General features: G+C 34.9%; 1 protein-coding gene across 6 annotated transcripts in view; it reads right to left on the bottom strand.

Moving 5' to 3' along the window:
* Positions 1-17,894, bottom strand: part of LOC138333923 (protein amalgam-like) — a 154,386-nt gene that overhangs the window by 35,705 nt on the left and 100,787 nt on the right. For all 6 annotated transcript variants that reach the window (XM_069282583.1, XM_069282585.1, XM_069282587.1 and 3 more), the window contains one exon: positions 4,405-4,529. In XM_069282583.1, coding sequence (XP_069138684.1) covers positions 4,405-4,529 — 125 coding nt within the window. The remainder of the gene's footprint in view (positions 1-4,404; positions 4,530-17,894) is intronic.

Raw genomic sequence — 17,894 nt, forward strand, 5'->3', positions numbered from 1 at the left:
TTTTTCCAATTCATAGAATTTTAATTTTACATTCTGCTTCCACGTCTCCCGCCATTGTCTCGCCGGTTTGTCACCGTGTGTCTCTGTAGATTATCAGACATTCCTCAATAATGGACGATTTTCCGCCAGCAGACAGTCCCAGACTATTGTAAGCAAATCCCCCGGTGGTATACCCTCAGACAATCACCCAGTCTACCCTCAAGGCAAATGCCCCAGACAGCTATCTGCAAGAGTTTGGCCCGTCTGATAGGCACTAGACTAAGTCATTGGGGTTTATAAGTGTCCGACGTTTACAGTTATATGTGCCGTATTTTTCATTTTCACGAATCAAGATAAGCTTTTAATATGTTATTTACCACCAAAAGTTACCAACATTTTGAGAATTAAGGTACTTTAAATGCATTGGTTTAATTTTTATAATTACAAATGGGAGCTGAAAACGATTTTTAGCATTACTGCCAAAAATCATTTTGTTTACATCTATTGTGAATTGAAATGAGTACATACGGTCAGATCATGAAGCCAAATTGTGGTCTACAATTTTACTACACATTTTGTCAATGTTATTACTAACACATAATCTCTGTGCTGTAACTAACGTTTATAAGGCATTTAAGGTCATTTTAATGATTTACGCGGCTTAATTCATAAAATATGATGGTTTTCAATAGGGAAAAGAATAAATAGGATTTCAAAATTTTCGCCCAGTTACGGCACATAGGTTTTTGCAGCTAACACTTCCTTGTACTGACTGCTGGACATTTGACACCTTCCAACGGTAAAATGCCACTAATTGAAAAAGAAGTTGCCGAACGGTACCAATGATTTGAAAGATAGCAATGTTACAAAAATGTATTTTAAGATTTCATATATATTTTAAGCTGATGTGCGGAACAAATTTTTTATAAGTTATGTAGTTTATTTAAGCTTACGGCACTCCATCCTTTTAATTTATGTGAGTGATTTTAATTCTCCGGAAAAAAAATTACACAATTAACGCTCGTACATTTATATTTTGATTACTGGCTTAGAACTCACCGACAAAGAAAAATGGAACTTAACGAGTGTACATGAAATATTTCTATTAATTTTCTTTATTTGAAAATTAAAACTGAGAGGAATTAATGGGATTCTGATGATACTGCAAAACTTAGTTGAAATAACCTTTATTCTTCCTTAATCTGTACACATATCAAGTGATTCTAATAACAAAATATCATATTTTCTCTTTTAGATTCAATTTCGTCTACAACATTTCTCGATGAAATAATACAAGATTTAGATTATCGTTTAAATTAAAATATCAAGAAAAGAAAGAAACATTTGTTTTACAGAACACCTTTTTGACCTATTTAATCCCATTCTTGATATTTTTGTTTTATTTCACGCTTTGCCTTTCATTCCCCAATGAAATGTGTTGTTTACATTTTTAGAAAAATGCATATAATACTGAGCAGCGCATGCGTGTATTGATTCTACATATATCTCCCATAAAGGTTACCAATTCATAAACGCTTTCATGGATGAATACTTCAGTAGATAATCTTCATAGAACACATTTGATAAAGTAATAAAATCAAAGCATGCCGATATTAAATTTCATAAAATCAAATGACTCATTGATCCGTATTGCTCATCTTGATAGATATCGACAAATAATAATCTCCCGCTTCAACTTGATACATCCACTTTTCTGTAAAAGTGCTTCATGTTAACGTCAAAATCATCCCCGTAAACTAGACCTTTGAAAACGGAGCTTACAGAACTGTTGCAGCATCGCGACCGTGTCACGGTATCCGCTAGATTTAACTGCTATCTCTAGCAGATAAGCAGTCGACTAAAACGTTTTACTAAATCACGCTACCACCATATCAATTAAGGGAGTTTGTAGTCAGATTTAAATGCGCACGACTTCTGCTGATTTATGAGCCAAAGGGGAATACTCAAAGGCTGGATCATATGGGAGCAGAGTCATTGAAATACGTGAAAAGCGATATAGTTGAAACAGAAACTAGATTCCCTGGTGAAGGTAACCTATCTACGTTTTCCAAGGTCACATTTTATGCGCATTACGTAAATGTTTAGTGCTATGGGCAGTATAAATATGTCCGCCTGCTTAAAGATACCACATTGTATATCAAAAGACATGATTTGTCATTAGGGTATATGGATCCCAAAGGCCAAATTACAGTACCCTCTGTTCCAACGGGAGCGAGCAAAGTAGTTTGTGTATGCATGAGCTACAAGATATACAGGCCACGAGCTAAATAATACGTAAAGCAACAGAGAAAAGGTTTTTTTTGAAGTCTTTGTCTTCAGACTTGTAGCGGACAAATTTCCTTCTACCAGAAATCAATTCGTAAAGCTAGTATGTATAATGTATCCGATGTTTTGGTATTAGACTTGTGTTGTTGTGCTTTGCTTGGCACAGCCCTACCGTCAGGCCATCGAATGCCTCGTCTTGATAAAATTATAAAATCATCCCATCAAGGTTATTCGCGTAGAAACATTGGCCTCAATATTAAGATCAGACCTTAATAGATATTACACGAGGTCTACTTGGTGACCCTAAATTTTACACCTTCCCGTGAAATTGCTTTGATTAGAATTACGGTCCCGATTCGACATCACATCTGTTATCCAACATCTAAAGCCGGCATTAAGATTTACTTATTACTTTTACATACTTACATAAGAAAAAAACAACAACAACATCATGATTAAAACAGCTGTTGGAGAAACCTAGTCTATTGCAGGCCATCAATTTATCCTTCAATAAAAGAGCCACTCAAAGGGTTCCTTTGTTAGCTGAGGAATTAGCTCTCGTTAAATATCATTTTTGGACCACACAGCGAATCCCTACATTTCGAAATGTAAAATAACACACGTGGAAAGAGTATTCAATATGGATATTAAATTCACAGTAAAAGACATCAAATAATATCATAGCAATTATAAAGCATGTTTTGCAAGACTCAACAACGTATTGAAGGTGATGTTTTGGAACATTGATACACTTGCACGTATGTATTTCATCAATATATGGCGATTTAATTTTTTTCTTCCATATTGATAAGTAAATAATAGTACATCATGCCGTACTAGCTCATTCATACACGATTCAGATACGGCCGTCCGTGAATAGTATTATCTATATATCATGTGCATTTCTTAATACAACAACTTTGTTTCATTTCTTTCTTTCTCTCTTTCTTTCTTCCTTTCTTTCTTTCAAAACTCGGACAACTGCTTAGCCTGAACAAAACATTTTAGTCGCAAGGGAAAGATGTTAAATAACAGGTGAGCTAAGTGTCATTGTTAAGAAAATAATACGTGTATGTTATTATGTATCTTAATAAAAAACGCAATTATGTATTTAATAACGCGTTAGATCAACCGTGTCTATTTGAAATAGAAAAAAGGTCATGAACTCTGCTTTTTAAGGAATATCTGAGATAAAATCTTTCAGTGGTCGAAGTGAACATTCCTAGCAAGTTGATACGAGAGACAAGTGGCAAGGCACTAGCCTATCAATTGTCATCCCATTCCGAAGGTGGTTTTTGTATTATTTATGAGGTCGGTACGGTTGAAGTTATTACCGATTACTTCACTTGACAAAGCCACTTCTCTTGAGAAGCACACACGTGACTCATACAGCCTTTGATGTATGGGCATAATATTGAAAGGCACCAGAATACCATTTCAGGAACACAAAAATCCGTACTTCAAAAACATAAAAGGATACGAAACTACATGAATTTATAGCAAAATCTTCAAAGGTTTCACATTAAATGTCAGTATGCTCGTTTTTTTTCTGTAACTGCCGACAAGAAGTTCGAACGCAATCTTTTAGAGGTTATGGCCCCAGGAGTGTCATATTTCTCTAATTTTATACCACAGCCGCCGTACTCGCCATAACAGTTATCTACTTTCGTTTTATGCAGAGTTTGAATAGCCAGCCGTTTACACCTTCTATGAAGAATAACTACATACACATAAATTGTCCCCATGTATATAATTTCATAATGTGCAAAAGAATGCAGAATGCTTGTTCAGCAATTTCGTATTATCTAAATACAAACAACTGTATGGGAAAAATGATACTCATCCATTTGATGGAAAACCTCAGATATGGCAGTGCATTATTTTTGAACTGATATATCTTATTTCAATTTTTCGGATGTTTGGTGGCAAAACATAAATGCGAATATGTGAATGTTTTTTTTACAACCGCGCGGATGAATACAGTAGCAAGTTATATTTTGCACACCCCATCAAAAGAAAAGGTGACGGACAAATTGAACTAGACAGAAAACGCTATTGCCGGTTACCACGAGGGATATATCTTACTTTTAGACAGAAACGCACCATCCTATGTGTTATGTTGTTAAAATAGTTGCTTACCTCCCTTGATCCAAGGTGACTGATAGAACAGGGCAGTGTCGCCGTTTCACCCACGTAAGCTGTTACGTTGAGAGCGGTAGGGTTGAACACGGGGGGAAGTGTCGTCATGTCAACCATCTGTATCACTGTAAAACAAAAGAAAAAGACAATAAAAACTGTTCTGGCGACCATCTCTATATCAACGATAATCTGATTTGAAAGACCATTTTAAAGAGTCCCCATTTTTAAGAGTCAAATTGGCCAACTTCTAGAGAAGCGTATTAGTTTGTTAACAAATTTACATTCACTGAATTATTGTCTTGGCATTGTACCCGATTCCTTTAAATGAATAAAATAGTTCTTTAACTAACTTCTCCACAAAGAACGAAAATTTTCGCATATTTTCTTCTTATAGGCCCGTCTTACAGACTAGTTTGGGTGGATATGGTTATCAGCACTGCTAATGAATGTGATCTGGCTTAAATAGTACGTTTAGCACAGACTTAAGTTATACACGCTTTAAAGGAAAAAAAACAACAACAGAACAAACATGTATAGCATTATGCAGTGGCTGCAAGCGACACCCTGCAAGTTGACTGACTATGGATGCATGTGTGAATGATTGCTTTCATCCACAATATCACCCTTACACATATAAGTTGAGCTATACGTAAAACATAAAGAAGAACCATGGCTGGTATTGCTTACAGGTAAGATTATTTATCTGTAATGCAAGTGTACATTTGTTGTATGCTAATTTTCTAATAAGTAATTATTGGTAATTATGATGAAAGATAATTAATTTTTCTTCAATTCGAATAGTTATCAAATTAGTCATTCGTATCAACAGTCTCACTTTTGTACGTCATGCACCATAAACGCTTTCGTCTTTGCTTTATCAATACCGCCCTCGTGTGACCTTCAATGTAACAGAACTCCAAACGAAAATAAGCAAAACTAGACATGTAATCGGAGTTGTCACGTGACAAGGTCACGCGATGCATGTCAAACACAAAATAAACACATAGTAAACGCACGTGCCAGACAGAATATGTAAATACCGGTAGTCAGGTTGTTAATTTACCAATGTTTTGTGTTCGAACACGCACGAACCTTGCTCAAATGCGCGATGAATTTACTTTTTGAAGTTTATACAGACACCCAGTCTGATAATATTGCGTTACTGCCAAACATCTTACCGATATAGCTACTTGAAATATATTCTAAATGTTTGATAGAGAGTACTTTAAGCTCATAACATTTCAATATCTCCTTTTGTGATACGGAAAAGTATCAAATCAAAGACATATCTTAAATCGTTAGACTTCCCCTTAAGGGCATTATAAGAATGTGTACTCCCATGATATGGGGTTGTATGGCTGTGATTGGATATCAGATAACATATTTAACCGAATAAAATAAGGGCACATTTAGTCTAATACATGCATATGTGCATTTAAAGCCTTTCATTGTCGATGTTCAATCCTTTACGCTACTTTTCAAATAAAAAGTGTTTCTTCAAAATTATATCAGTAAATTCAAAACTTACTTCAGTAAATTCAAAGCTGACTTCAGTAAATTCAACATTTACTTAGGTAAATCATATTATGGAAAATATTCAACAATTTTTTTTTGTAGCCGAGTTACGAAGATATTTTGTTCCTCACATTCACTCTAACTTCATCAATTACTATTTTTATTATAGGCATTGCCTTTTTGAACCCGACCCCTTCACTCATTGAGTTATTTACAATCAAGGGTATGGCCATGCAGACCCATTGAATATCACTATAACGTCTTTATTGCTGAGTCGTCACAACGTCTGAGAGGGACAACTTTCATCAACATGAATTCACATATGATTGAAAACGATGAATGACATACTGATGCCATTAGATCAGTTCAGCACCGCCAGCGTATGACACTTCATCATGGTTGTCTTACCCATATGTCAATGACCTAATCACCAAATACAACTAAACATTGTTCTACCGTCCCAGTGTGTGTGTTAACATTCCACGGGTATGTAAAGATTTCGCCTTACAACATTGTAACGATTTTATACAAAACGAATCGTAACGTCGGACGATGGTGTTTTGATAATTGTCCTGATTATATTTATTCGTTATTACTCTACTCATATATCGCATACTAAAACTAATTCTTCATTAATCCAGGTTGACAGTTCCCATGAACCTTCATATATCACTTGGAGATACAAGGTTATGCTTACAAATATCCAATGTTGCATGGTTCTTTCGTAGGATGGTAATATTAAAAAGCGTGTATGGCGATATTCTGAACCTCTGCGAGTCATGAAAATATCTCCCTATATACCTATGCCAATGGCTAAATAAGCATGTCAGATGTATAATATATTATATCAATTACATGATTTGGCCATGATCAGCAAAATAATTTGACCTTATCAAACAGCTAAGCCAATAAGATGCCGTACTCAATCACCCTCTCATAAACATTGTGCTGTGTTCCGTATGCTTGCTGAAACGTTGATTGTCAATAATGGGCCAGATTGGTATGTCATGGTCAGGCCCACCGGCTACTTTTGGCAGTTTCCCGTCGGTCAAGTGAACGCCATATTGACCAGACGTGTAACCTGAAATACTATTACCAGCTCAAAACATGTATATTTCATATAATGGGACTTCAATCATCTGGGATATCCAATTCCGATCCGGCCTACATTGACCTAGATACAGACAGAGCCAATTCGGCAGACTATTGGAGGTTCAGTTTGATTGGGATGAAATGGACTGCACGGGAGGTAATAACGCATTGATCTCCATTGTTCCTGTACATACCATTTTCTGGAGATGTGTTGTTCGTGACGTATGCCAGCCTGTACGTAAATAGACATCCAATACCAGTCTAAACCCACAAAGTACCTGCTCGCCATCTCAAGGGCTTATGGCGACATTGAGCCTGATCCGTCATCGCTCTAGTACATATGCTTCGGACGTAACCAGAAATAGACCATCAGTTGTTGCGATGCTCCCAACAATAGCAAATTGATTTACAGCAGAATCATTTGTTTCAATTTGAAATCTGGTCCGGATTCAACAGTATCCTTTTACTAAAGAGGTATCTCAGCATGCATTCCAGACATTCAATGTACTGTTTTAATGTTATTGGGTAAAGTAAAATAAAACAAACATTAAAATACAGGCTTTATTTTCATTATAGCATTAGTTATTCAATTTAAGCAATAAATATGTCTCGGAACGGTTCTTAATGCAATTAACTTGAATTCATTGAATATAATTTACATTACATTGTATTCATTTCGGAATACAGCCTACATTTTGTCACTTGATTAAATACAGTTTGTTTATTCTTCATACAAATTGGAATATTTGCAAAAAGTTTGGGTAGCATTTGCATCTTATTTACATACAGATCCCGTAATCAAATCAATTTTGAACATACATGGACAATAAAATATAATACTGGTTAGAATTTTCACTCCTTTAAAACGATATTTTACAAAAGAAATGCCAAAAACCAAATCCTCTCGGAGAGAGAGTATTGATTCACTTTCTTGTCCGCTTTAAATGTTGCATCGAAGTGGATCGTGGCGCGTGTTCGGAGCTGGAGGAATGTTTGTAGCTGTTGAGTTAGATAATACATTTCAACACCTACTCTAACTAGATTATTGTGTTTTGTGGAGTATTGCGTCTCTAAATCAAGACAAAAACCAAACCATGTCCCGTCAGCCTTCGGGCGTGCTTCGCTACCTATTTCGCTCCGGCCCAGTTTATATGCGATGCCAGGCGTTACTTGTAGTTTGTTCTGACACTCAAGCGCCCTAGAGACCAAGATGCGTGTTTTGGAATTTATTATCTATTCTCATCTCTGTCATTTAAGGCTCTTTAATTTTCTAATAATTATGAATGATAGCAACACAATAGCAGATGTTAGTTGAAGGCTATTCTTCAGAATGTGCTATCTTTAAAAATGCTCCACCGCTGACAAATGTTATTCATTCACTATCAAAAACAGGAGCAGACGATTTAGTATTTTTCTTCAGTTACAAAAGTTACTTACTTTACACCATTACCACAGTTAAAAAGTTTGAGCTTCTAATTTTAATTCAAGTTAAAAATATGAAAAATAATTGATTGCATCCCGAAAAAATTCCGTGGCACTATATCCTATATGGAATGAAGTACTGATTGCGCATGCACCAAAGGCGAAATAAATTATTTTATATTATTTTTTGTTTTAATTAGGAATATATATACACGATTAAACACCAATTATTGTTCAAATGAAGAATATCATTTATGCTCTGTCGGCGGTGGAGGATCTTTAAGAATTCTTTGAGCTGTTATTTTTTGTACTTTGATATTATTTGAAGTTTCTTTATTCACATTAATTTCGTGTTTTTACCCTGTGTTTATTTTTTAAAGGTTATTGAAAGTGCAATCTTCACAGAAGCAAGCATATTAAATAGTCGAGATACCACTACGATTTGATAAATGATAATTAGAAGCAAGATACATTCTGCAGTCCTAAATAAATAGATAAAAAATGAAATTTATGTCAAAACCACATAGTGATTGCCTCACCGTAATTTAAACCATCAAACTTTTCTAAAAGCACGACATTGCCACTATTTATTGATAACTCTAAAATATAATTTCTGATAGAAAAAAACTGCCTTCTTTTGCGTAAATAAGGCATGGAAGTCTTCTTTTATCAACCTATCTCATTTTAATTTTTCGGGAACCGAACTTTTATTTACAAGATCGTCTTAAAATAACAGATTGCGGTGCTATATATAGGAACATTTTCCTAAAGCGTGTTATGTTCTCCCAGTGTTTTTAGAATACGTAAAAGATAAGGTTGAGTAAAATATTAAGCAGAACAAGCCATTCAAATCTATTACCTATTTATATAACTGTGATACCATGATACAAATAAAGAACATTCAAATGAATAATTAAACCAAATAAAAATGTTTTCTGTTGTTTTAATCAAGTCTTATAATATAGGTGATGAGATGCTATCTCGCATTATGAATGGAACCCATTTTTAGTTGAAATAACTTTGGAGTTCATGTTTGATCCTAAGTATTTGGAAGGATTCTATTTTAGCTTGATCAATAGCTCGCGTGACGAAACATTATGTCTTTAATGTATTTCTGAGAGAGTGTGAAAGTATAATTCAAAACCATAAACTACAGACGTGGCATTATTTAAGATTTGGGGTCGAAGCTGTAAACAAGCAGCACTTCTCTAGAGTATTCCTTCATCCCTCCCAGCTTATCTGAAAACCCGACTCAAGACTTGTCGTATCTCGTGACCGAATTTACTTAAAATCATGGCACAATCTGATATAAACATACCACAAAACGTAACAATCACCGACCAAGACATCAATACCGACAAGAAGTAGCAATAGAGGCAACGTTACATGCGTGCATGTCGCTTTGCGTTCTATTTAACACAATCAGGTTTTATTTTACAAAACACGTCCCTAATAGTATAACATTACCAAATAAAAGGACATCTTACCTTTACAAATTCTAAGTATAGATCTTGAAATTCAGTACATGAACTTTTGGTTATCAACAAATAGTTCAAATGCCGCAATGGGCGATTGTTTAAGGGGCCCAGTCACCAGCCTTTAATTATAGTTGCTTGATACTGACTATAGATTGATGGTCTTTCTACGAGTACTTCGCATTCTCATTTTTTAATTTCTACATATGGAATGGCTTAAAGGTGTAAATTGTCATATTTTTCATAGGATACAAATCAAGCATAAAAAGGAAGTTAGGAAACAATCGTAAACAACATAAAATGTATACTAAAGAAATGTGATATTTATTTTTATTGACATTTAGTATGAGTAGTTACACGTGTTGTAGAGAAATACCCATATATTACTTTGATACGTGAACTATAAAACCCCTACTATGTTTATGCTTACTTTACTCTACATTACTTTTTCCCTTTGTGTAGTATGAGTGCACATCACTGTGTTACTGTGCATTCCATTCTGTAGCAATGAAATGCATATGTTTATGATCATTCAAAAGCGGGGCAGGTTTTGATACACTCTCTTCTTTTACACAAAACACATGGAACACCTACAGAAATTGAAATTCCAAGCCTGACAAATTCTCTTGATGTCGACAACCCAGCATGAAATTCCTGTCGCGTGCATATAGAAACACTCGTTCTCTATCATTTTCTGGACAAATGTCAACTTCCGATCGTCACTTAGAATACACCGTATTGGAGCTAGCGAACATGCATTATACACAGAAGATACATGTCAAATGACGCTGGAGGAATTCCGACAGTGTACAACTCGCCAACGCAGGGCATCCTAAAAAACACTAAATAATGGTAAATATTGGGTATTTGTTGGCCATGCCAGAATCGGATGTCTTCTGTAAAGATCACAGTGACAGTTGGAGCCACTGTGTGGATCGTCGACGGTGAAACCATTAAATTGGATGTCAATCAAACTATAGCAGTCCAATGTTAGTCATGTATAGTTGACGATATCAATCCTATATCCCTAAGGGATTTCAACTTCATACTGGACCAAAAGAATATAATAGAGCAGCATGCCATCTCCAACAACATAAGAATTGTAAATATAGACCTTACCAAGGCTGTTACATATTGCAATGGATTGAGCAATGTCCATCAAATGATACACACAGGCATTTAACCAAGAATGCACAAAATTGCACTAGAACAACGCGATGGTTCAAATGAGATATATTGTTCCAACAATATTTCTCGACTCAGAATTTAGAGTCAATAAGAACCAGACATGATTCTCTGATGTCATTTTCTTCTTCTATACTTTCCTTGTGCATTACTGGATTAGCTTTAGAAAATACTAAAAACATCATTTAGTTTCTACATTGGCACAGAGAAAAACCGATGCTCTCTTTTACGATTTTAAATGTCTTGTGTGCAATCTTTTCAATCGCAATTATCTGTTTCAAAATACAATCCGGGCTATTTTTTCTGGTTTCAAGATGGCATACGGCTATCTCTCGTATTTATGTAGAAAACTCGCGTAGAAATATGAATTCACTCTATCTCTTTATTGCATTTTAGCTATCACGTGTCAGACCAAGTTATGTCTCGGGCTGCGGCTTGCCTGGCTGATTGGCTGTTAGTCAGAGTAAGCCGATCCAACTCGTCAAAGAGAACTTCTCGTGGAAAGTCGTAAAGTGCGCGATATTCCAGAAATGGTAGAGTGGGCATTTATTTCTATAGCACTGAGTGGCAACGGTAAAATTACACAAGCATGTTTTTGACAGCCCAACATCTTACAGGCATAGCTTATACCATATCCTGATAACAGCTTACTCTTTATGACAGTTTTTGCAATAAGAGTCATGTTTCCATTCACAAATTGCTGATTTGTGTCTCTCTATGTCTTTGATATTCCTGGATGATGTACCCTTCTTCAGGCTACTTCATCAGATGTACAGTTCACAAGACAAAGCATATACGATATATGGTTTCAAGCAATTGGTTTAAGATAAGCTATTTTATTAAAGCATTTTCTGGTATAGAATTGAATGTTTAGGCAACCATGCACAGTCAGTTGTGCTCACAAAATACTATCAATTATCGATCAATATCTTTTCGTAATATGACGGAAGCCACTGTCCAGAAATGGTTGTCTCATACCGTAACACAAACTTTGATATTGCGTTTGTCAGACATTACAGTATGTGTACAATCATCAATGATTGCAAGAAGCCAATGTGAACTTCTTCGACATCATATGTACCAGACAAACTAAATCTGAGCAAACATTGCTTACCCACAAATCAGTCATATCTAATTATGGCTTTGTCTAGAACTGCAAGTGATTTATACACAAGCAAATTTTTGTTGACCTAGCCCTATGTAAATCAAGTATTACTTTATTAGGTGCATCTCGGAAGATATTCATTATTAAAGTATAGTCTTGGAGACGAAGTAGTGAATACGTCTGGCTGGTATTCTAACTCTAGATTTTACGTTTGAAGCTCTTACTTACGGCTAATTTAGATTCTGCTAATGCATACACTGCCAAAGGTCTATGTCAAAAACATAGTTAGATGTGAAAAAAGTACTGTAACATAAATATGCGTCTCCAAATCTGGGTCAAATTAACAATAAATGCAACAGAAACAACATAATAAATCATCAGGCGCTACCTATTGTGATGTTCATTGTTTTGTGAATGCATATGGTCCACTTTAAAACGTTCATTGACATTCGAAGGCAATATTTTTCTGTTGATGTCAGTGTTTGTTTGTGAATCTCTATACACAACATATATGCCATTGATCACTGCAATACAACTGTTTTGAGGATAGTCCATTAATTTTGTGGTGTATGTATTCTAAGATGATACTCAGTTATTTAACATTAATGTGATCTGTTTACATAATGCGTAGATGATTGTCTCCCTTGGCACTGCTCTCTTGCACAATCGCTTCAGATGGCGCCACAGTCAGTCTGGGCTTCAAATGACATGGGAAGTCAAGCATGCTAATGTAACTGAACAGCCAGATAATTCCACGCATGTTTCAAACCCGTTATCAACTAGGGAACACTCGGCAATGTTCAAAAAAGGAAACATTCAAATTACTCGATAGTCTTTGATTGCATGTTCCATGATCTGGTTTTTAATGATTCAACGCCGAGATTAAAACGGAAGCAGCCATGGTGATTGAATAAGGCTTAACGACTCGGCGTGGTTAGTATTCTTCAAGCGATGTGCATATGATTAAAGTTCCATAGTTCATATCAGCTTAAAATATCGTTTTCTGACCACGTCTATTGCAATAAATACAAGCTCTGTTTGTATATTTGATTCATATTGTAATATTCCTTCTTTGCGAATAGAAAGAGATCGAAATGAAATCCTATACAAAATATTCGATAAATAATTTTTGCATATAAATTTTATAACTTTCCCAATATCCGCCTCATAATTCCCACATCTCCTGAACCTTCTTATTATTACTTCGATATCTGTAGAGTTCTTTATCTTTGAATTCTCCTCTTAAGTTAAAACATTTAAATTATATGTTGAATTTTACTCGTGTCGAACAATGCATATGTGAAGGTAGGGATGGACGCAACTGCAAATGCTGTTATTGGCTAACCAGACTCATTTCGCAAAATTATGAAATAACCAGAAAAAATCCATTACCACGAAAACGTTTCAAACGTGAGAACAATATTGTTTTACTACTGTAAATGGCAATGTTAAATCATTCGACAAACCCTAAGGGATAAAAAAAAAACTTTTACGGCAGGACTTTTAGAATATTTTTCTAGTCAACCAATATCTTTATAGCTACAGAAAACACATAATTTAACAAAGAACAATACATAACCAGATAATATCATCAATATATATATATCATTACACATGAGGTCACATGTATTAATATTTTCATATTTTAATCAATACATTATTTCTTTTAGCGACAAAATACTCATCCATAAAGGGAATCAGAGTAGCGATGTATTAATTTATCGTTACATACTGTATAATTGTTAAATTTCGCGTTCTTTAATTTTCGCTTCTTGCTATGTTTTCACTGATTCATTGATTTCTGAATAGTTAATAGCCGTACAATGGTACTAAATATAAAGTGACGAATTACAGAACTGTATTCCACGAAGTTTAGCAAATCCAAAAATAGTCCGTATCGGAAACCGTAAATATTTAACTTGCGTATCAAAAACGCTTTACAGTAACAAGCATTAAGTAAGGCAATGTACAGAGCGTTATTGTAAGATTGGACACCGTAAATAATGAACCCGCGAATCAAAGGCATGTTACAGTAACAAAACGTGCATTAAGCACGGTAATGTACAGAACATTATGGTAAGATTCGACACAACTGAACAGTTTCATAAATAAGATCCAGTTATTTAGAAATTGCTTACTCTGTTTCATCGTTAGTTCTCCTATCTGGCTTGTATATATAAAATGGAAAAGATAACATTATACGATCTGCGGAAACTCCAAGCACGTTTTATAAGAGACATTAAAAAGCCATATATCACCAGCAGACGATCATTATCAAAATATCATTACTTATATTCTCTACGAACATATCCATCTAATACTTAAAACACTGTGTCATGTTCTTGTAATAGACAAAGCTCTCATTGAATTTCTGGAACGTTGATATTATCCAGAGCAAAGTGAGGCACACAAATATGTTTCCATGAAAACAGATATTCTGTGCAAACCGTTTTTTTTTTTAAATTTTTTAAATTTTTTTTAACAATCGCAGTCTGAACGATTAAAGTGGAAATCGTAACCAAAGCAATAATTTGGTTAATATGGTTCTCTTCAGATACGAGAATGCAAGCTCTGTCAGTGCTGGACTGTTTGTATTAATAAAAAGCGTGATCACAGTATAAAGGAAAACACTATTTATATTTATAATATTTACACACATGAAATATTATAAGGGTGTTTTTACACATGCTGGAAAGTGAAAGTCATAATGGGTCACATTACCATTTCATTTATTATCAATTTATCTAAAAGATACGACGATACAGATTTTTATTTAATTCTAAGTTACACATAGTAATAGTATAATGCATAAACTGCTATACACCGTATTAAATGAGATAATAAAACTAATATAGCGTTGATAAAGCTTGCGATGCTAAGTCTTCCTGAACACTCAATATTTGTTTAATCTTAAATTACTAATTCTTTTAATTGTTTTTGTCATCTGTTTAAATGTTGCCCTGCGTCGAATTTTGTTCTGTCATTGCAAAACGAATGGCGTTCGAGTCAAATCATTTTATTAACGAATTTAGATTATTCTACAGCTGATGGAAATATCATTGTTTCTTCCTAGTTTTTTTTCTACAAAAATTAAGACATCTTGTACCCATATAAATTCTACTCTATTAAAATCAGACGTATCCCTCACCGTACTACAATGGAAATGTATAGAAAATATACTGCACCTAAAAGACATTGCATGTCTTACCGACAGCAAATATGATCAGTTCACGCATTTCTGTTAATCTTGACGAAAGCCGTCGCTATTCGGTTCCCTAAGGCAAATACTGTTAGAAACTGTAAGAAAACATTTCCGTTTTTTTTTGTCTTTGTTAGAAACAAAATGCATTTGGCGAAAAAACACAAATTCAATTTGTTTCTCAGATTTGTACAAGCAAAAAAAATCCTACGAACTTCATCATCAGAACCATTGTCAATATAGGTGTATTGCAGGGCAACAGCAATGTTTAATCGAATTCATGTTTTTTGTGACACGCTTAAATAAATAGATAACGCCGATGTCGATTTTTTTCTATCTTGTTAGTTCTGTGAAAGTCATTTAAAACAGGAAACCCGTATTCGTTTAATGTGCAAATCATTGTAGAACTATTTTATTTTCCATTTTTTGACCTTCGCACGACTCTCAGACTCCACATACCAGCTCAGAAGCACGTTGTATGAATTATTGAGCGGCTCGTTAGCATAGCTATAAAATGCTTAGTAGAAATATCTGTCGTCGCATCGAGTGTTCTATCTTACATTTAGTATTCCAATCATGCCCCGTCATTGAATGAGTAGACCAACTAGCCCGGTCTCATCTAATACATACAAGAGCTCAGCGATAAAGATGTTCAATTCAAATCAAGTTAAAATCGGGCTAGGATGCGAACAATTGAATCATGCTGGGAACGGCTGCTAGGGTAAGATATATGGAAATTGGTACCGTATACCGAAAGCGTTGCTTTGAGAGTCAATTCAGCGTCGATGGCTTGACATACGAAGAAGGCAGTAATTTCTAAACAGAGGTATTAAAGTATGCCCAAATCCATCTCTTTAACTAAACGCAGAACGTGCGACATTGAGCGCAACAAGATACACGCGGATGAGAAATTTAATTAACATTCTGTCATTTCTCAAGAGCTTTACTAATCATGGTTTACAATACCAACTACAAATACATTTACAATATCAAATTCGCTTTGATGATATCTAACGCTTAACTGCTAATAGTTTGTTTGCATGACGTCTTGGATGATTGCTTGCCTTTAGTTTAGAGCTTTCTATCTTATTTACATCTTTTTCACTCCTCTTAAAAGGAGCTGTCGCATAGCCCATCATACTACTTAATAGAAAGTACTAATCACATTAAGAGTGAAGTCTTAATTTCAGTTAGATTTAAATGAGACAAAGGATGCTATCTCTAAAACAAACAAGATTATCAACATTGTGTACGAGTTTGGGAATTCTCCAGGGACTTGAAATTTAGCGCTTCAAAATCGTTCACGTGCTGAACGAGAAATTGAAAGATCACCTAACGAGATTAGGTAATGAGTTTGAACGAATTTACGTTTTAGTAAGTAATTCTTAAATATAATTATTTTTCTGTGGTTCAAAATAATGAAATTTAATTTCAAACAGTACATTGTCAGAGTTTAATGTAGTGTAAAGTATTATTGACTAAAACTTATTATTGCATGCATCAAACGCTTCCCCCGAATAAACACTCGGTTGAAGACAATATTTCATGCAAAATCTTAAAAGAATATTATGAAAAAATAGATTGTAAGAAAAGCAGGACTGTAATCTTGAACTATTTATGATGTCTAGGGGGCGAGTCGAGTGCACGAAGTGACTGCAGGGGTTGGCAGTCTCGCTCGATGTCTGCTCCTCCAGAACATTGGCATGGCCACGCACTTTTAAAACGTGTTTGTTCTGGCGCTAAATTGAATCTCGTGTACAGCATCTGTATTCGGGACTCCATTATGGCCGAAGAAGACGTTCTAATCGTGAAGTCGTCTGGAAATTCCTTAAACGTTTCAAGACATCATTGGTTGATATTTTTCATTATACGCAAGGCTAGTCTTTGGTTTCCGTCCATGATTTGTTTAGATATATCGACGTTTGTTCGTCTCTGCCATTTTCAGGAGATGTTTCTCTACATGGTACATTTTACCAAGTCTAAATTAAATAGCTTTCATACAGACGTCACAGTAATTGATGGAAAACCGCCATATTCGTTACTACAATATAAACTAAAGTTCTTTGTTGTTATACGACTGTAATGGATCTGATACGGTTCCATTATATGGACTTATTTAGATATATCTTAATAATATGGCCCTGCAAAAACGTATGCAAGCGCGACAATGACATTTCAACACACACTCAGTGTCATCTAATGTTATTTTATATGCCCTATATTAACAACGCACTCTCTGTTTATATACATCCCATCTCTGTTTTGGCCCATCGAACTATTGTTGAGATGTTCTTGCCTGTTGATATACCTTCGTGAGACATAAACCGTTTTGACATTAATACTGTATGAAGCATTAATATTGTATTTGATTTTCATATGTATTTTACCTTACTTGCCACATCAAAGACTTTTTCATAGTACACCTTGTTGATATCTATCGCCGTGGGCGCGACTGAAGCCATTTACATTAAGTCATACAAATGCAGAACTAAATATT

This window comes from Argopecten irradians, chromosome 10 (genome assembly GCF_041381155.1).
Source record: "Argopecten irradians isolate NY chromosome 10, Ai_NY, whole genome shotgun sequence".
Taxonomy (NCBI): Eukaryota; Metazoa; Mollusca; class Bivalvia; order Pectinida; family Pectinidae; genus Argopecten; species Argopecten irradians.